At 45.6% G+C, this 20,794-nt stretch overlaps 1 protein-coding gene across 1 annotated transcript in view; it reads left to right on the top strand.

Annotated features, from left to right (window-relative positions):
• Positions 1 to 871: 871 nt before the first annotated feature.
• Positions 872 to 20,794, top strand: part of Ext1 (exostosin glycosyltransferase 1) — a 278,044-nt gene continuing 258,121 nt past the window's right edge. Inside the window, exon 1 of the mRNA XM_021183381.3 lies at positions 872 to 2,674. Within this exon, the coding sequence (XP_021039040.1) occupies positions 1,713 to 2,674 (962 nt within the window). The 5' untranslated portion in view covers positions 872 to 1,712. The remainder of the gene's footprint in view (positions 2,675 to 20,794) is intronic.

Below are 20,794 nucleotides of genomic sequence, written 5' to 3' on the forward strand. Positions count from 1 at the left end.
GGTCAATTGAAGGAACCGTGGCACATTTATTGTAAATACCATTTTTTTTTTTTTTTTTTTGCTTCAAAGGTTCCCTTCTGCAGCTAGGGCCAGGTGACATCTTAAAAATACCACCTCAGGAAGAATAACAACACCGATGGGGGCAAAATGAAATGGCTTTCTTTTCAGCCATTAGATCCCTCCCGGCCCAATATCAGTGAACAGAACAGGTGGGAGGGATTCGGGAATGGAAGAGAGGGCACGCAGATCAGAAGGCTTTAGGAGGTGTCTTCTCACACTCAGCCACAGATCCATCGGACTGTGACAATTCCTCCTTATTGTTGAGGATTAGGGTGTCTCGGCGAGGAAGACAGAAAAATAGGTGGATTACATAGGGGAATTAGAAAGACCACTTAAACATTAAAAACAAGACCCACCAAAAAATTGTTCCTCAGCGGGTCCAAGTGTGGGGGAGAGACATCCCGACCTGCGCTCGCTTTCCATGAAGTCCCCACCCCCCTTCCCCTCGCTTCTCCATTTTCAAGGCATCCTTCTCCAGGAACCGGTCCTCTCAGCCTCCTGGTGGGGAGGCGTTCCCAGCTCGTGGAGACCCGGGGCATCCCGAGCAGCGGGCTGCGGGCCACGTCCCCACCCTTCCTCCCGCGCCTCTGGGGCCCGCCTGGTCCAGGTTGCATTCCCGGCCCGGCGTGCAGGAGGCCGGCGGTGGGCGACGCCCGGCCGGCTAGCGCTCCGCCCGCCGTCCGTGCGCTCCGGGGTCCCCGCGCCCGCGCCGCGCCGCGCCGGCGCCTCTGCCGGCCGCCGGGGGTTATGAATGGGCGCAGCGGAAGCCCCGCCCCACCCGGACGTGACGCCCGGCCAATGGCAGCGCGGGCTGCGTGGATGGATGAGGTCAGCGCTGTCGTGTCGGGAATGGAATGTGTAAGTGTAACATTCAGAACCGGGTAACATTCGGCGACCGAACGCGGCGGTCGGCAGTGATAGCGCGGGGCCTGCGAAGCACCGCTCGGGGCCGGCACTGCCCGCGGGGAGGACGCGCCGCCGCCGCCGCCCCGCGCCGCCTCGTGCCGCCGGCCGGGCCGCCGCGCGCCCGGGGAGCCGGCCCCGTGAGCGCAGGAGTAAACACCGGCGGAGTGTGGGAGCCGCTGCAGAAGGGAATAAAGAGACATGCAGGGATTTGTGAGGTTACGGCGCCCCAGCTGCAAGATGCACTAGCCGGCTGAAGCCGGGGCGGATTGACTTGTTGGAACCGTAGTGCTCTGCACCGGAGTGTGGATGAGTTGAAGTTGCTTTCCCCGGGCTCGTTCTCCACGCCGCCGAGAGGAATCCGAGCGGAGAGGCAGTCACTTCGTCTTGCCATTGATTGGGTATCGGGAGCTTTTTCTTCCCTGCTCTCTTTCTTTTCCTCCGTCTTGTTGCATGCAAGAAAATTACAGTCCGCTGTTCGCCCGCCCTGGGTGCGAGATCTTCTGCCCGGCTCTCTCCCGTGCATTGTGCAGCCCAAAGATGAAAGACCGAAGGGGAGAAAGTTAAAGAAATCGCCCACATGCGCTGGATCAGTCCACGGCTTGGGGAAAGGCATCCAGAGAAGGTGGGAGCGGAGAGTTTGAAGTCTTTACAGGCGGGAAGATGGCGGACTGGAGCTGAAAGTGTTGATTGGGAAACTTGGGTGATTCTTGTGTTTATTTACAATCCTCTTGACCCAGGCAGGACACATGCAGGCCAAAAAACGCTATTTCATCCTGCTCTCAGCTGGCTCTTGTCTCGCCCTTTTGTTTTATTTTGGAGGCGTGCAGTTTAGGGCATCGAGGAGCCACAGCCGGAGAGAAGAGCACAGTGGTCGGAATGGCTTGCACCAGCCCAGTCCGGATCATTTCTGGCCCCGCTTCCCGGACGCTCTGCGCCCTTTCTTTCCTTGGGATCAATTGGAAAACGAGGATTCCAGCGTGCACATTTCCCCCCGGCAGAAGCGAGACGCCAACTCGAGCATCTACAAAGGCAAGAAGTGCCGCATGGAGTCCTGCTTCGATTTCACCCTTTGCAAGAAAAACGGCTTCAAAGTCTACGTGTACCCGCAGCAGAAAGGGGAGAAAATCGCCGAAAGTTACCAAAACATTCTAGCGGCCATCGAGGGCTCCAGGTTCTACACCTCGGACCCCAGCCAGGCGTGCCTCTTTGTCTTGAGTCTGGATACTTTAGACAGAGACCAGTTATCACCTCAGTATGTGCACAATTTGAGATCCAAAGTGCAGAGTCTCCACTTGTGGAACAATGGTAGGAATCATTTAATTTTTAATTTATATTCTGGCACTTGGCCTGACTACACTGAGGACGTGGGGTTTGACATCGGCCAGGCGATGCTGGCCAAAGCCAGCATCAGTACTGAAAACTTCCGACCAAACTTTGATGTTTCTATTCCCCTCTTTTCTAAGGATCATCCCAGGACAGGAGGGGAGAGGGGGTTTTTGAAATTTAACACCATCCCTCCTCTCAGGAAGTACATGCTGGTATTCAAGGGGAAGCGGTACCTGACAGGGATAGGGTCAGACACCAGGAATGCCTTATATCACGTCCATAACGGGGAGGACGTCTTGCTCCTCACCACCTGCAAGCATGGCAAAGACTGGCAAAAGCACAAGGATTCTCGCTGTGACAGAGACAACACCGAGTATGAGAAGTGAGTAAGGGCTGCCTCCCTTCGAGGCTCGGCCCTGGGCCCTGGATACCTGAGTCCAGGTGGGAGGGTGGGGGATGCGGGGTGGAGACAGAAGCCCTCAGTTCTGTTGCTTCCTCGGGATCCAGCGGCTGGGTTCAAGTGTGTGGGGTGAGCTTGGGCTTCTCAGGCAAACTCGACAAGAGTACTCTCTCCAGTCAGGTTGGTGAAGAAGGGAATCTTCCTGATGCTTTGAAAACCATTCAGGACCCATGTGTCTTTGGCGCATTATGGGGGCTCGGATCCAAGTTTTGGAAAGGGTACTAAAGGGTATTTGTGACGACTCAGAGAGACACATGTTCGACCCAAGTCCACAGACACTGACCCCTCTGGGCTTTGTCTGTTTCCCTCAAGAACATGGGTACCTGTTCTCTGTGCAGTTTGCTAGGCTTAAATTTGCACCTTTCCCCCTAAGCTTTAGATTCTTGATTCCTGGAATATTTTCATTTTTACCTCCCCAACTTGTGACTGCCTCTTATTTCCTCTACAGCACTGATGTTTATTAAGGGTAGAGTGTAAGCTGGTTAGGGTCATTCATTCATTCATTCATTCCTATAAGCCCACTCTTTCTTGGAGAAACTTTAAAATCTGGGCCTCAGGCCCACTGCAGTGAACTACCCTTACTAATTTAGATTTCCCTTTCTTCTTTGTCTTTATCTATTTGCATATAAATGTGGACTGTTACTCTTTGAATGGGCTTGAGATGCCTCCTTAGCCTCTGTGGAGGGGAGAGTTTTGTTTAGTTGCTAAGTAACTGAGTTGGTTACTTTGTAGCCCCTTTCAGTCTTCCTTTCCCTTGTCTTTAACAGTTGCTGACACACAGGATTTCAGGTCAAAGTTAGAATCCACAAATCTGCTTGAAACCGAGGCTGGCCTGTAGGTCCATCGGTCAGCTTCCTGATAGCTGAGGTCAGTGCCCCAGACTCACTTGTGTCTGGCTGGGAAAGAGTTAGTGAGCGCCTATGGTGCATTTCCACTTTACGCCAGTTAAAAACCAGAGCAGCCTTGTGCTACCCAGGGAAGGAAGGAGAAACCTCTCAGCTGAGTACAAGAGGAACTGGCAGAGGTTGGCAGATTTGTGCAATTGATTCATGAAATGCAGAATAGGGGAAAAGGCTTCCAGATGGGATTGGATCAGGAAGGGGTAGGGTGGGAACGGGGCCCTGAAATGAAAGGTGTGATTATTGTCCATGGATTCCCTCAGACTCTCTGGTCTTGGTGGGAGTGATTGGAAGGGAAATTAAAGTCCTCCCCGACTTGATCATAGAAGGGAGAGGAAGTATCAAGCCTGGGGATTCTGCTTCTGAGCCCCTTGGACGTTTTCCGTTTCAATCCTGGGAAAAGCCTGAGGCCGGGATCAATTGTGAATCCATAGTTTCCTCTTACACAAGGAAGTTCTGTGTGAATGTTGAGTGTTGTTGTGACAGTAAAAACACTCTTTAACTGTGGTCAGAAAGAAACTGCTTTGTTGAAAGGACAATGTACTTTGATAGATTCTGGGGGTGCTTGTGCCTTCTAGGAATTTCCTTGGCTGGCGTGAAGAGGGTGATCTTTTGATGGCTTCTAAAGCAATCTCTCCAAGCTTTATAGAAAGATCATGATGTTCTTCATTGGGAAAGAGCGGATGTTCCCTGTGTGTTCGACCTCCCCCCTCCCCCCAGTAGATGCCAATTCTTTACATTTTCTATGGAAAACTTTTGTTTTCTAGAGAGCGGAGATGGAGAAAGGTGTGGTTGATTGGCTTCCGAGCAACTTTGTTTTGCTAATTGAATGTAATTAATTTTTCACCTTTCGGTCCTTGGGCCAAGAAATCTGACACCCTCCACCTCTTCTTGATTTAAGTTTAAAGACCACCTGGGTCCGGGCCTCAGGATCTTCTCTGTTTGGGGATGTGGCATTTAGAAAGAAAACAAGTTTACTTTTCTCCTGAGCAGGGTTTTTCACGGTTTTCGGTTACCTTTTACAATCCCTCTAGCCCCGATTTTGCTTAGTAGGACGTGTTAGTAGTGCAGACTGGAACTCCTAGAGTTTTAACTCCTTGCCCATCTTGGATTGTCAGAATTGTTTACTTGCAAATATTGCTGGGTGTTTGTTTGCTTTTGACTTTGGAATACACAGGGTGGAAATAAGAATGCAGGAATCTGGAAGCCGTGACTATACACCAGTCTACACCGATGCTGCACTCGGAAGTAAGGGGCAATGCAGAACTCCTCAGCCACACTGAGGCTAACCACACCAGACCCTTGAAGAAGAGATACTGAAGTCAGATCTGTGGAAGTGGTCCTTCCTGGAGTCATCTCTGAGTTGATTTTTACCCAGGGTTTAAGCAGTGTTTGAGGTGTTCTAGGCATTCATTTGGTAATGGCTTGTAAAGATGAGATCAATTTTCGTCTACTTCTCTTCTGCATTAGCAAGTACCTATGAAAAGGTTTCAACTTAATTGGTTGCTTCGGCAAGCAACCTCATATGGGTTTGCTGGGGACACCGGATCTGATAATTAGATTGGAAATTTATAGCCCCTTGGTCAACTTAGGCTACTAGAAGAACATAAGCAGATACTTCAACTCCAAGATATGGTGATGGTGTGTAATGCTGTAGGTTTCAAGGGAAGTGTCCCACTTGTGATTTTGTGAAAAGCACATGAATGTCACCGGTGCAGAACAGCTGGGTGGCGCGAATGGGAATTACTTTTGCTCTGGAGAAAAAGGTCCTGCAAACTTTGATCCAGCTTCTCAATTACATTAAATATCAATTACTTTTAATAGTGCACATAATTTTTACTAGTTACATATCTTTTTCATTTTAATTTTTTTCACTTTATTTCATTTCTCACTGTCCTGGAAGGAGATCCACCTGCCTTGGCCTCCGGAGTACTGGGATTAAAGGTTTGAGCCACCACATCTGGCTTTCAGTTACTCATTATAACTGGTGTAGTTGGCACCAGCCGAACTGAGTCACTGCTGGGATTTGGTGATCTGGAGTGAGACCTTCGAGAAATTCACTCCATTTTAGTGCTTTTGGCTTCTCAGGCATGCTGACATGATGACTACTGTGCATGAACATCACAGGTTCGATACCTTTGGAGGTCATTATTAGGGAACTTCAAGTTTGGCTATATCAAACAGAAGGAAGAGAAGGTAGTGAGAGGTGTCCTGAACCTTTGGCCCTTCCAAGGAAAGCAGGGTGATTCTTTCAAAGCAGCTTTTCTGAGAGCAGTCAAAAGACTATCAAGATTGTCAGACCCTTTTCTGTTTGCTAAAGCTGTACTGTACTGGGGTTTTTAAAACAAAACAATACAAAACATTTCTTTAGTGCATGTGTGCGCATGCATGAAGGTCAGAGGACAACCTGGAGTCAGTTCTCCTCTTTCAACAAGTGGGGTCTGGGTATCAAATGCACATCCTTAGGTAGGACGAGTCCTCTTCCCCAGTGTCACCTCATCAGCCCCAGCCATGTACTGTTTAAGGATGGTTGACCATTTAGCTCCTAGCACTCGCTTTTCTTAGGAATAGAAACTAAAGGATGGCAAATTTTATTTAGGGAGGAACAGTTGGAACTCTGATGTGTTTTAGTAGTAGTTCCAGAAAGCAGGCCTTTGGAATCTTTCACTAGTCAGCGTTCCTTTCATTTCTCATTGTGAACCCTCTGGAAGCGCTCAGCCTCCAGGACATCCCATTTGGTGCTGCTGGTGTTTCTACAACTTATGACAGCTTTTCAAAGGTGGCTGGCAGGCATTGAAAAAGAGAAAAAAAAATGTCAACTAGCTTAGAGCTGATGTAGCCCTTTGAAGGGACATGCTTAGAATCTTGCATGAGGTTCACAGTTCCCTTTTATTGTTGATAAAATAATAGGTGGGTGTGTTCCCAAAATTGCTTAGTGTAACTCATTTTTTCTAATTTTTTTTTTTTTAAATTTTATTGAGCCTTTCTCATTGGCCTTAAGAGTTGCGGGAACAGATGGAATTGACCAAATAAGTTGGATGCAGATGCCATTGCAGAGGAGGGCGACTGTGCTTAAGACAAGTCATAATACCAAAGGGCTTTTTTTCTCTTTCCTCCATTATCCTCACCTGGTTTCACCGTCACTTGGAGCAAGCTCCTGACCTGGGCCTGACTCTTATGTGAATGTTTTCCTCTTCTGAAGGGAAAGGCAGAAACCATGAGGTACAGCCTCCAAATGTAAAATATTAGCACCTTTCTCTCCATAATTGTGTGATGGCACAAAAGTGTGGCTAAAATAACCCACAGATGGGAAATTCAAGTAATAGTCCTGTGCCAAGCTATGAAGTTGACACGTGTGTCTTCTGCCAGCGCAGTTCCCCGTCTCCCTGAACCTGCTTTCTGCAGAGAGCCCCTGAAAGCTCAACTCACAAGAAATTCAGGTTGGGGATGTTACTGCTACTTGGAGGGATATTTGCCAGTCGAATGAGTCCAGAGTAGGAAATGCTGAAAGGTATATGTTATTTGAGATACGGGTTTAAAGGGTTTTACTACGCTTAATTCATGACAAGCTGCTACGATTTGGATGGATCCCTCTGAAAGTGGGCCGCCGTTGGTTCTCTTTTTACCGTTTGGGTGAAACAGAAGTGATCAAAGGAGACACCATACCCCGAGGTGCTTGTGGTTTGCTTCGTATCCTGGAAGATCTACTGTCACAGAATAGGATTCCAGAAAATTCTGTGAGTGACTTCGTGTCAGCGTCTTATCAAAGAAAGGTTTGGCTGGGTAGGGCCTGGCTGCACTTCTCTCAGCTAACCTGCAGTGTGTCTTGTTAGTGCATCGTAGTGTGTAAGCTGAAGCCAGAGGTGTTGAGGCAGCGTGTCCAAGGCTTCCCAGCTCGTAAGTGGCAGAACTTGGGCTGTAGCCCAGGCTTCCTGGCTCCCGGTTCTCTGTCTTCTCACCCTGGCCTGCTACTGCTTTCTGACACTCAGTTGAATCAGGTCAGATGTAGTGGTCATTGGGTTTTACAGTCTTCAGACAGAAACGTGGAACCCCTCCTCGATCGAATGTAATAATTAACTGTTTTTATGTAAGGTCTCGTTGGTCAGCTTTGAGCTATGGTTATATCAAGTGTGGATATATCAGATGTCTCTTTCATCGCTTTGCGAATTTCCCAAGGAATGGCTTTAGCTTGTGCATGTGCTAGTAGGACCTCAGTTCTGACATTTCAACTTAGAACTACTTGAAGGGACGATTCGTGAGCATTTCCATCTGACCTGCATGGATTCTGCTTTTCGGTGTCTCCTTGTCTCTTCAAGGCAAACTTGGCCTGCACCAAGTTTGTCTGCTTTCTGGGATTATACGTGGACCTCCTGGGATGATGCCCCAGGTGATCCAACAGCATAGAAAGGCTCACTGGGAGAGTGAGCTGCTGGCTAGGGTGCAGCCCAGAGGTAGACAGCTTGGTGAGCAAGCTCATGCTTAGTAGTCCCAAGTCAAAACTGTTTGTTTTTGTTTTGTTTTTAAAGTAATGCAGGTAGGGCTGTGGAGATAGCTTAGCAAGCACAAGGACCCGGGTCTGAACTCCCAGCACTCATGTGAAAAGCCAACTATGGTAGTGTGCTTATAATTTCAGTACTGGAGAGTCAGAGATGGGAGGATTCTTGGAGCTTGCTGGTTACCCAGTCTAGTGTAATTGGCCAGTTTCTGGTTCAGAGAGTAACAGTAAGTGATTGAAGAAGGCTCCGGATGTCCACATGAACTCTGCCCTCCATATGCATCATACAAGCTTGAGCTCTGTCCACTGTATACACCGTATATGCATACACACGAACACCCCTGTCATAATACCGACTCCTGGGGGAAATAGAGAAGATGCAGGATACAGCAAGGTGGTCCTCCACTTCGTTTCTTACCCCAGTAGGAGAGCTGAGCCATGCTCAAGTTTGATTTAGTTCCCTAACCTTTATATTTGTATTGTTTTATCTCTGCATATCCTAACACTTTGTTCCGCTATGTGAATTATTTAGTTAGTAGTAAATAAATCTTAACTTCATTGTTTGTCCAAGCTGCCCACGTGTTGAAGCTAGGGCTAAAGCATTGGTAAGCACAGCTCCTGGCCTGCTGCTACTACTCTGCTTTTTGAAAGTTGAAGTTAGACCTAAGTGTACATGTATGCTTTTCCCCTTAACATTATTTAAGAGCATTTTACTGTCCTACCAAAATGAAGTGGGACTTTTTTTTTTTTTTCTTTTATCCCCTGAGACAGAGTTTCTCTGTATAGCCCTGGCTGTCCTGGAACTCACTTTATAGACCAGACTGGCCTCGAACTCAGAAATCCACCTGCCTCTGCCTCCCAAGTGCTGGGATTAAAGGTGTGTGCCACCACTGCCTGGCATGAACTGGGGCTTTTAAACACACTATTTTTTTTAATGCACAGCTGTATCATAGATTAACTATATGTGTACACACACACATACACACACACACACGCACATGTATGTATGTATGTATGTATGTATTTATGTATTTATTTTGGAGGGTGAATTTCACCAGAGTGCCTGGTTCTTGCTCAGGGTCTCTTTCAAAAACAATCAAGGACTTATGTGCCCTTCCCCCACTCCTCATCCCACTGGAGTGGTAGGTGTTTTTAAGGTGAGGCTGAGCACCCAGTTAGGGAAGTAGCTGTCATTAAATGACAGCTTAGATAAACATTGTAGGTGGTAATTGGTGCTGCAGGGGGTCTTTGAAGCTTCAGGCTCTGTTCCCTTTGAAGTTTTGTTTTGGCTCTGGCCAAAAACCTCTCTGGTCTCTTTAACTGTGCTGGCAGCCATATAGACTTCTCTTGACAGACACAGTGCTTGCTTTCTGGGGATCTCAGGGTCTGTTGACCCAACCTGGGGATCTCGGCCCTTTTTCTAGCATCTTCTATCAGTCAGGCCTTTACTTCTGTTTTCCCTTTGATTGTGGACTCTGTGATCCATGGGAGGTGAGTTTGGGCAGCTTTTTTACATCTGGACTGCCAAATAAGGAATTCTTACACCTAGTGTATTATTCTAAGTACCTTTAAAACCAGGCACAAAACAGTTAATGTCCAGTACAAGCCTTTGAAACTTTTGGGCAACATAACTCCTTTTGATGGCACTGAGAGATTTGAAGCAATATACACTTGAGCTTTCCTTTGTAACTTTCTGTCTTGTGTAGAGCCTTAGCCTTAGGAAGCAGAGCCTGAGATTCTCTGACTCATTTTTTAACCTTTTGGCTTCAGTTTTTGTATCTGGAAATGGAGATTAGGTTACCAGCCTCACAGGGTCATTAAGAGGATCAAAAGAGGTGGAGTGTATGTGAATGGACCTTGTAAATGATAATATACTCTCTAGGGTGGCCGTGTTATTAAAACCATCTTCCTGTCATGGTCTAGTCAACTGTGGAGTGGCTCAGTTAGTTTCATAACTCAGCCTTTTAACTGTGCCCGTGAAAGAGTTCTGCTCATCTCTTCCCTGAAACTGAATTCCCAGGTAACCGTGGGCTTAAGTGCTCTGGTGTTTAATCATTGCCCAGTGGAATGTGGAAAGATATGTATGGAGTTTTCAGGCTGGAGGTGGCAGGGATTGAGAGCAGCCTCTGGAGTAACCCAGCATTTCCTTGATCCCATGTTCTCTGTGTTCCCTGCATCAAGAATGCAGGCCATCTTTTTCCGCATTTACCAATAGCAGCTGAGGATTACTTGTGGAGAGCCATCCTGTATGAATGGAACTGAGCCACTTAGGCGTTTCCTTGAGCTGGTTCAGTTGGGTTCTGAAGCTCCAGTGACAAGCACGCTATCTCTCAGGCCTGTTTAGTCACAGGATTTATTCTAAGGGGACATGGGACAGAAACCCAACTGAAAGTGTTCTGCTAAGTTCCTAGCATACAGTGTGATAGCTGGACAGGGTGCTTTGTTTCTGCTCTGACCAGCTCTTCTGTTTCTCAATGCCTGCTAACCATCATCAGTGAGTCGGTCTTGAGTGCTGTTGTCCATGTGGGGGGGGGGGAGGGAGGGGGGCGGGGGGAGGGGGGGAACCGAGTCTGGTTGACTTTTCTAGAAATTGATCCTTGCTTTTGCGGATGCTGAAGGAGCCTCTCACAATGAGGCCATGAATTGAGTGTGGTGGAGACCTGATCAATGGAGGGATCGCCCTGCCACATTGCCACTCTTAACAGGTGAACACATCCTTTTTCAAAAATCATCCTTGAAGGCATTTCCTGGATTAGGGGACTGTGGTTAGAGAAGTTAGCCGTGGCAGGTACTTTGAAGCCATATCCTGTTGACACTTTTGCCCGTGAAGCCAGATGATGGCAACAGCCACTAGTACTTCTGGATCTTGTACTGTGTGCAGGCAGTTGGGTGGTTGTATCTTCTTAATCTTTTTGAGCCCCGAGTAGGAACGTAGCATTTCTTCTTCACTTTGTAAATGAAGAAACAGAGGCAGAGAGTCTTTACATTGATCGACACGAGAGCCCGCGGACTATAAAAATGGAGGTGTTCTGATTTCTAGGCCTGTGCTCTCAATCAGACAGAGTACTCAGTGCTTTTGAATAGTCCCCACTGCTAGCAAGGCGACCACACGCTCACCACTTTTCGGATGTTTGATTGATGGGTGGAGTATCACTTGGGCTTTTTCACCTAGAATTGATTTCATCAGGTTTAGAGAGTGTTCGAACCATTTCACAGATCTGATTTCCCAGCTCTAGTGGCTTTGGAGCAGTGCATTGAAAGACCAGCGATAGTTGGGTTCTTGCAAATAGAGCTGGGAAGATGGGACAGCTGACAAGACAAATACAAGGAAGGAGGACAGGGAGTTATGACACGTAACACTCAGAAGCAAGGACGCCTGGCAGGTTATGAAGAGTGTGCCCTCCACACTGCACAGCAGAGGCTGAGCTTCTGAGTGCCTGTAGTACCTTACCTGTCACGCAGTAGAGCTTTGGTAAATATTTGATAAGCTACACTGTGGTTATTGTTGACCCGAGGCATCATTTGTGTGTACTCATCTTTAATAAAGTGGAAAAACACTGCATTTCTCTAACTTGCTTAATCATATGGGAGATATAGAAATGTTTGGACGATCTTAAGAGTAAGCTGTCCTTTTGAAAACTCGTCAGCCAAGCTAACCTGAGCACCTTGCTTACATGCTCGAGGTACAGGCATGGAATTGAGATGCAGAGAAAGGAAGGACCCAGGAGGGAATGTGAAGACCTCTGGCCTATTTCCTATAGTTGTCCCCATCAGGTATATTGAGGTACATGACACCCACACTCTTAGAGAGATGAGACCTGATGGACGGAAGGATAGAATGGATTCCACCCTGTATTCTGTGTAGATTCCAGCACCCTAAGAGCTGATGATAGGATCATACCTCTATCCTCTTGGAACTTGTCCCAGGGCTTCTTGACTCTGTGTGGCTGCTGGTCCAGCTGTTACTGCTTCCTCAGCTTCATCCCCTCCGCAAGAAATAGCCACACCCCTCCTCCTCCCTTTTTCAGCAACTTTCTGGAAAGTGCTACCCTGCTCTTTCTCATGACTACAGTCACTTCCTGGACTTCTAGTCTGTATTTTTTTTAGAACATTTCATGGTTACTGTAGCTTTGTGTTTCCATTTATTTGACTGTCTTGTTTCTCTTTTTTTTTTCAGTAAATTGCATAGATGCTGAAGGAAGGAGTCCTGGATCCAGTAATGTTTCTATTTTTAATTTACTTTAGTTCATCCTTTTTTCTTTTTTAAAGAGGATCAGCCTCTTCTTTTTTTTCTTTTTGAAATATTTATTTATTCATTCATTTATTTATTTCATGTATGTGGGTACACTGTCGCTGTCTTCAGACACACCAGAAGAGGGCATCGGATGCCCATTACAGATGGTTGTGAAACCACCATGTGGTTGCTGGGAATTGCACTCAGGACCCCTGGAAGAGCAGTCAGTGCTCTTAAGCCCTAAGCCATCTTTCCAGCCTGAGCACTTTAGCTCATCTTAATCAATGTACATAAAACAGTTTTGTGCCTACCATATGCATACACTATATATCAGCAGTGACATGCACCCCGCCCTCTGATGTCATGCAGATGGAATCGCATGTTAGAAGATGCCAGATTTCTTTGAAGAAAAGCAACATCATAGGCATTCCAGTAGCCCCATGATATGGTTGTGTACTGGGATCTCATTGCAGCTTCTGTCAGTGGGTCTTGGGTGAAGTTCCAGGTTACTAAAAAGATTAGCCAGGGTTTTGGAAGCCCAGTGAAAATAAGACTAAGAGATGGTTTCCTGGTTTTAAAATCTGGATGGAAGAAAGCTTCCTTGGGAACATGGCTGGGAACTTTCCCAGAGTAGTTCTGAGGCAGGCCAGGGTGAAGGTTGAAAGGACAATCTTAGGTCTGTCTACCTTGTTTGAAGCAGTTCTCTTGGCTGCTTGCTGCTATGTGCCCACTGCTAGGTGGCTCTTGAGTTTCTGTCTCATATAGGAGGACTGGTATTAGAGACATATAATACTGTGTCTGTTTGTCTTTATTTGTGGACTGGAGATACAAATTCAAATCCTCAGGCTTGCATAGCAAGTACCTAGCCATTTCCTCAACCCTAGTCCTATCAACTAAAATCAGTTATTTTTATTGACCCGCCAAGAACGTTGTCACTCTCCACCATCGGTTCAAAATACGAGGTCTGTTAAGCTTCACTGTCTTTGATTTATAAAATAGGCTTTCCAGTCTCTCCACCAACTTCATTATGTTATTTTGCTCATTTACCTGGTTTCCCTTTTTGTTTTCAAAGGAGAAATTTCTTTCAGTATTTTTTGAAAGGTACTTTTTCCTCTAAAAAGCCAAACCAAACCAAAACCTGTTGCATTGGTATGAGAAGTAGTGAAACCAAAATCAAACTAAGCAAGAAGGCTTGATGCACTCTAGCCTAAGGTATTGATGCAGAATAAATGAAGAACCATTAGTCTCCCTTTATCATTTAATTGTAATATTCTCTAGCTACTAGGGACTCCCATGTTTTTTATTTTTTTATTTTTTAATAAACTGTTATAAAATACAGATAAAAATATCACATACCCAAATTAACTAGACCCAGAGTCTATACAACTTATGGACTTACATACAGTTAGAAATGGCATTAGGACTGGGAGCCATAGGGCTCTGCGTTACATTTAGCACTTTCAGTATCACATACACTAGAAAGTCCATGACAGAATTAGAACTGGAAAGAAAAGCAGCACTGGGCAGTGGTGGGGGGCACACCTTTAATCCCAGCACTTGGGAGGCAGAGGCAGGCGGATTTCAAAGTTCGAGGCCAGCCTGGTCTACAGAGTGAGTTCCAGGACAGCCAGGGCTACACAGAGAAACCCTGTTTCGAACTCCCCCCCCCCACCAAAAAAAGCAGCAGCTGTATCTCCTCTGTCATAACTCGTGTCCCCCATTACCTCAGCCAGCCTTTATCTCCTTGTGTTCAGCCTTTCTTGTTCTCTTTCGTTTATACTGTGCCCAAAGGTACATCTGTTTACATGTGCATTCATTTTATTGACTAGATTCTACATATGAGAGAGAACATGTAGTTTGTTGTTTGTTTCTGAGATTTCTTCCCCAATTTATTTACAGTTTCTTCCATACCCTCCTTAGGTTTGGTTGGATAAAAATTTTGGCCTTTTTTTTTTTTTACATCTAAGCTGGGCTAACTGGTACTTGAAGTATTGCTGCGAAGCACACAGGAACATCATGCTTAATAAAGCTTTCAGGCTTCTAATGAATTCATGTGGAGATTTTTCACTCAATTAAAAAGCACGGGGTGGGGGAAGGACGGTGTACTGTTATTTCTCCTGCCGGCCTCTATTTCCTGCATTTATGCTCTGCTGTGGCTCATGAGGACCCGGACCAGACATGCTGTATTGCTCACAGATCTCAGGGTGTCTAGCCTGGACCAATGCACTGTAGTGCAGTTACTTGAATTCTTAGTAGGTCCTAAAAACTGACTCACATTTGGTGACGGTCATATGACACTTGATTAAGTATGAATTATGTTTTATGGTCTTCCGAAGGTTGTAAAGGCTATTTTCCAAAATTATGGCTAGCTCTGTGTATCTGAAGGAATCTGAAAATCTAATCAGAGAGGGATCTGACACTAAAATGCTTTTGCTTTGCTGAGAGGCAAGGAATAATTTTTGTGTGTTTGTGAAAGCACCATTTCGTATATGCTACAGGCTCCTTTAAAATTCACATCACATTAAGAAAGCTACCTTTAAACAGCATGTTTTATGATGACTACATTTTTAAGAGTGGTGTAATATAGCAAACCTTTAAATTTAGAGAGTGGTCTTTATTGATTCAAGGAGTAGAAATGTGTAATTTTTTTTTGTATTTGGATTGTAGAGTTACAGTGCTTTTTTTTTTTTTTAAATGAGCTGTAGTTATGTTATGATAAAATTTAACTACCTCACTTCAGGATTTAGCACAGGTAATAGATTCCAGTAGTATTTTGATGAATTTATTTTATATGTTGCCCTGTTTAAGGAGAAACTCAAGTAAGGGTAATATGGGTGTGGGGAAAGGATTAGATGCCAAAATAAAGATAGATTTCAGTAAAGATGAGTGAAACAGCCATTCCGTGTGAGTTCAAGAAGGGAAGAGCTGATTTTAGGAACAATGTGAGGGTATCGTCTCTGGATTTGTTTCTTTCCCCTAGTGAGCTGGTGCCCTGGGCAGTCCAGTCTGCATACTGTACTTGTCTGTCTGCAGTTTGGGAGTATGCTCTGGGGATGGGAGTATGGGGCACACACCCCGTGTTCATTCCTCTCTGAATACTTGGGGTCAGACCTACTCCTTTGGAAAGATGAACAGGAAGATTACAGAAGCAGCCTGGCATAGTTGAATCATGGGGGTCACCTCAGCACTCAGGAGGTGGAGGCAGGAGGATCAGAAGTCTAGGGTCAACTTGGGCTAAAAAGCTGCTTCTGGTAATCCTCGCTCCCTCCACAATCATGGCATGGTGTAGGTGAGAAATTCAAGGACCAGGAACGTTGGGTAACTTGAGTAGCATGGAGACAGTGGCAGAGCACTCGTCTCTCAGCTTGGAGCTCAGAGGCATGTGGAGGATCCACATACAGACTCTGGAAACAGGTGATTCCAACTACAGTACGGCAGTCTCACTGTGAGCGCTACGGCAGCTCCTCTCTTTCAGTGTCTTCACTTGTAAGATGGGGCTGCTGATAATTTCCACATCGTAGGGTTGTTAGTGTGAGGATTGGATGGGTAGTGATACCTGTCCCATGCTTAGACAGGGGCCTTGGCGCACAGTAACCACTCAGTAAGAAGCAGCGGCTCCTGTCATTATTCATCTGTCTCATTAAGATCACATTAGACTCATAATTTCAGACTTTCCGTTTGTGTGTGTGTCCATCATTCTTTTAATTTCATTTCTTTCATTTGACCTATCTGTTTACAGCTCATTACAGTTGTAGTGTGCAATATGATACTCAAGCTCGCCAGTCGTGGAGAAACTCCTGGTGGTTTGGCAAGTGTTCAGAATTCCAACCACCTGTTGGAACTGTTGCCAACATTCAGAGGATTTTTCATTTTCCAGAAGTGCTTCAGCCAAGAACCCCAACCATCAGTATGATTTTTTTTTTTTTTGGGTCTTTAAAAATCAATTCTTTTCTTTTAGGAAAAGTATTTGGTTTCTTACCATGCCTGTGAGGCTGATCAATGCATAGGCCCTGTTCCTGCTTTTTGCAAAAACATCAAAAGGCAGTGAATGGCAGGTATGACTGAGGTCCCCTGAAGTGACTCTCAGAGTTAAACCTGGATAGGACTAAGAAGGTAAAAGTATTTTTTTTCTTCTCTCCCGCTGTACAAGTAGCAAAGCAGGGGTATTAGCAAAACAGAGAGCCATGGGGGGGGGGGGGGGGGATAAGTTTGCACTTCCAACGATTTGCATGGTTATTAGTGGCCAGTGACTCTTCCTTTAGGACGGCTGAAGTCTGCAGCTGCAGGGCCAGGACCTCTGCGCTGCTTCTGCGTGTTATATTTAAGCAGTGTGCACCTGTCCTTGGTGATAAACGTGGAACTGCAGCCAAGGTGAAGTCAGGGAGGAAATTCTAGACTGTTTGGAAGATCTGGGTGCGTCCAGACACACTGGCACTCACACAGTTGCCGTTATGAAGAAACACACTGTGAGAGGTTTTCTGTGATACGGTTTGCTACCAATCCAGATGTGATCCATGTCACAGAGCGTTGCTGGCGTTGCTGTCATTGGGTCAGCTGTGTACCTTAGAACCGTAACATGTCCGAAAGGAACAACAACAGCAGCACAACCCAGTTTGGACTAGTGTTACGTTCTTGTTACCAGCTGGACACCTCTGTGCTGTGCAGCAGCCGTATGCTTTGTGAGGCCCGACTGGGGAGTGGTTCCCCAAGTTGTAAGGAAGGTAGCGTCTTCTTTCTCTCACCCCAAATTTGATACTGCTTGGCAAATGACTGGGTGTGTGCTTTACACATGATGATAATTTGGGGGCCAGCATTCTTATAAGGAGTATATAACCTAAATTTTTTTTTCCTCTCCCATTCTGGAGAATAACAAAAGGCTGAGTTTAGATGTATTTACTTATTTTTTTACCCTTTGTCTAGCCCTGACTGGCCTGGAAATCTCTGAAGACTAGGCTGGTTCATAGAGACTCAACGTGCCTAGGTTTTTTGTTTGCTTGTTTGTTTGTTTTTTTTGTTTTTTTTTTTTTTGAGAGCTGGTATAAAAGATGTAAAGCACCAAGCCTGGCTGGGTATCCTACATTGAAAATAAAAAAACCAAGAAGGATATTTTAAAAAAGCATTTGTTGTTAGAGAGAGGTTCCCCACTCTGTGTTCAGCGGTCTCGCATGCCTGTCTCTTTCCCTGTGCCCAGTCCCCTTCCCCTCTTTTCTTCCCTCCCTTCCTCTCCTCTTTTTCTCCTTTCCTGTGTGCATATGTTTGTATGGTGTGTTTGGGGTGCATATATATGGGTAGATGATTCTGTGGGGTGTGCATACTGAAACTAATTGATGCTCTGGGTGAATAGTGTTGGAGGGTGTCTCCCGTCTCTCTCAGCCTTATTCCTTTAAGATAGGGTGTCTCTCTGAACCCCAAGATCATAGTTTTGGTTAGGCTGGGTAGTCAGAGAGTTCCTGGGATAGACTTGTTCCGTCCCTTGGTGCTGGGGTTACAGGTGTAGATAGTCAAATGTGTGCTGTGGATTTGAACTCAAGTCTTCTTGCTTACGTGGCAAATATCATTAACCACTGCGCCATCTCCATAGCCCTGTCTTAATGTCTTTTTCACAAAAATAGTAATTGCCCTTCTTCTAGTAAGCTGATTTATAGATTGAAGTAACAGTGTGATAAAAATACCATATCGTGTTTCCAGTGAACTCGTTTAATTAGATGAGGTACAATAACTAGAATTTTTGGGCTTGTCTCTAAAAGTAGAAAACACTTATTTTTGGAACTGCTAGGCATGATGGCTTGGGCGCTTTATCAGTGTGCTGCATTCAGGACGTGGCTTAAGCACTATCATTTGAAGCCTGTCATTTCTGGCCCCCTTAGGGGTATAAAAATGGTGTAGTGATTTTTCAGATAGCAGAACACGAGGCAGCAGCAGGCCACTGGCTTGCCCTTCAGCCCAGGGCGTTCCTTGCTAATCACTACCTTCATCTAGCCAAGCTCCTATTTAGTATTTCTCTGTCCACAAGGAGCAGGTGTGATGTTAATTTCAGTGGTAGGTTCCAGGGGGCCTACATGGAGGGACTTCTTCCCCCCCCCCCCCCCCATTTTCTCCCATCCTTCCTAACTTTAGGGATGCAATAGGCTTTGTGGTTTCTCCTTGTGTCATTAAGGCCCAGTGAATTCTGGGATTTAGTTTGACAGTTAAGGGCTCACTGTTCATTTGGACCATTAATCTTTTGACTCTGAATTACAATTTTTAAGGTTTTTATCTGCTCAGACTCATGTACCTTCACGTGGGGAGCTGAATCATTTTCTCTGGCTTCCAGACGCTCCCTCACAGTATGCTAATGTGCTTGATAAGTGCTTAGAAAAGCTTATTATATTTGACTAGGTGTGTGTGTGTGTGTGTGTCTGTTGCTGGGGTTTGAACCTTGGGCCTCCTGAATGAGTGCTTTACTACTGAGGTATATTCTGCCTGTAGTATTTTTTTTTTTTTTAAGTGCAGAAGTTCCTGAACCAAAAGAAGATAGTTAAGAATATAGCCAGCTCTGGGCTTAAAAATGCCTATTTAAAGGAAGTTGATGAGATGGGTCAGTGGCTCAGAGCACTTGCTACTCCTATATAGGACTTTGGTTCAAGTCCCAGCACTTACATAGTAGTTCATACATGCATGCGTGCTGGCAAACACACATGTACATAAAATACATAAATCCAAAAACAAAAAGCGTGGAGAGAAGACAAGTCTTGGCTGTGGCTGATGTTCCAAGCAACTTGAGTTTGGTTGCCCACACGGCAGCGCATGACTGTCTGTAACTACAGTTCTGGGGGTGGAGGGGCTCTGACACCTTTTGATCTGCGCCAGGCATGCGTGTGGTAGACCACATACATTCAGGCAAAACACACATTCACTTATTTATTTATTTATTTGAGACAGGATTTCTCAGTTTAGCCCTGGCTATCCCAGAACTCATTGTGTAGGCCAGGCTGGCCTCAACTCACAGAGATCCTCCTGTCATTCCTTTCCAAATGCTGGGAGGAAACAAATTCTCCAGTGCACAGACGTTCTTTAAAATTGATAGAAATATTTAAAATATTTTTACTCTATGTCTTTTTCCAATTTGTAAAGAGGCCAGACCCCTCTGGTTCCTGGTAGAAAAATGTCCTGGAGAGACCTCTTTTCCTACCATTTGACCTAAATAGATTTTATCACCAAGCTCTTTGGATACTTTCTCCTCTGCTGTTAAGCTGCTCATAGCTTCCAAGGGCCACACCATGAGAACAGGAATGGTGTTTATTTGTTTTCTGTCAGTTTCCCTGGTACTGAGCCTATATTGAATCCTGAAGAAATATTTGTTGGATGAGTATCTTTGGTCATGGTGGCCTGTTAGTGAAGAAAGACATATTTTAGAGCTGATATGCCTAACTATTAATATATTTTTTGAATAAACAATTCAAGGGATATTGACTCGGAAAAGTAAATTTAGAAGAAATTATTTTTGCTCCCCTGAACTTCAAGATAACAGGAGTAAAATTAGAGATTTATCAAAGTGAGATGATGACCTGCAGTTTTAAAATAACTTCAGCCTTTGTTATTTTAACGGCAGGTAGAGCCTACTTTTGGCCCACAGAATACTGGATATAGAATGTGTATTGTTCTGTGCTGTCTAAGCTGGGCAATTAGCCCTTGGTCAGGTGCACCTGACATTGCCTCAAAGCCAGCCTCTTTGAGGAGCACACTGAGGAACACTCCTCTTGTCCTGTTGTCTTTGTCAGTTTGACATAAGTTAGATCCTTTCAGAAAAGGGAAGTTCAACTGAGATAAACATCCCCTTGAAAAAGACCTGTGTCCAAGACTATAGGGCATTTTCTTGATTGTGGGAGGGTCCAGACCTTAGTGGGCAATAAGTCCTGGGGCAGCTTGTCCTGGGATGTGTAAGAAACCAAACCAAAAAAGCCAGGAGGAACAAACCAGTAAGCAGTTTTCCTCTGTGGCCTCTGCTTCAGTTCCTGCCTCAAGGTTCCTGCCTTTAATCCTGTCTTTCAGTGATGAACCATGGTGTGGGAGTGTAAGGAAGCCAAAGCAACCCTTTCCTTCCCAGGTTGCTTTTGGTAGTGGTGGTGTTTATCACAGCAATAGAAACCTAACTAAGACAATGGTAAATCCATGGGGGTCTGGTGACGCAGTGTTCATGTTCCTTTCTTTGCTGCCTCTCTTTGTACTCCTGGTGAAGAGTGCTATATAGGCGGTGCTTCAGAGACCTATAGGGACTGGGAAGCTCTCAGGGGCTCCTCCTTGCTAGCATCAACAGTGCATGAGGGCTCACAGATAGAATTCTGGGCTGTCATCTCCTAGGGCATGGGTTCCACAAGCTAGTCTTGGGTTCCACTGAATCCTTAGGGCACTCCATCATTTATACACAGGCACTT

This window comes from Mus caroli, unplaced genomic scaffold (assembly GCF_978045245.1).
Source record: "Mus caroli unplaced genomic scaffold, Mus_caroli_1 scaffold_16, whole genome shotgun sequence".
NCBI classification, from domain to species: Eukaryota; Metazoa; Chordata; class Mammalia; order Rodentia; family Muridae; genus Mus; species Mus caroli.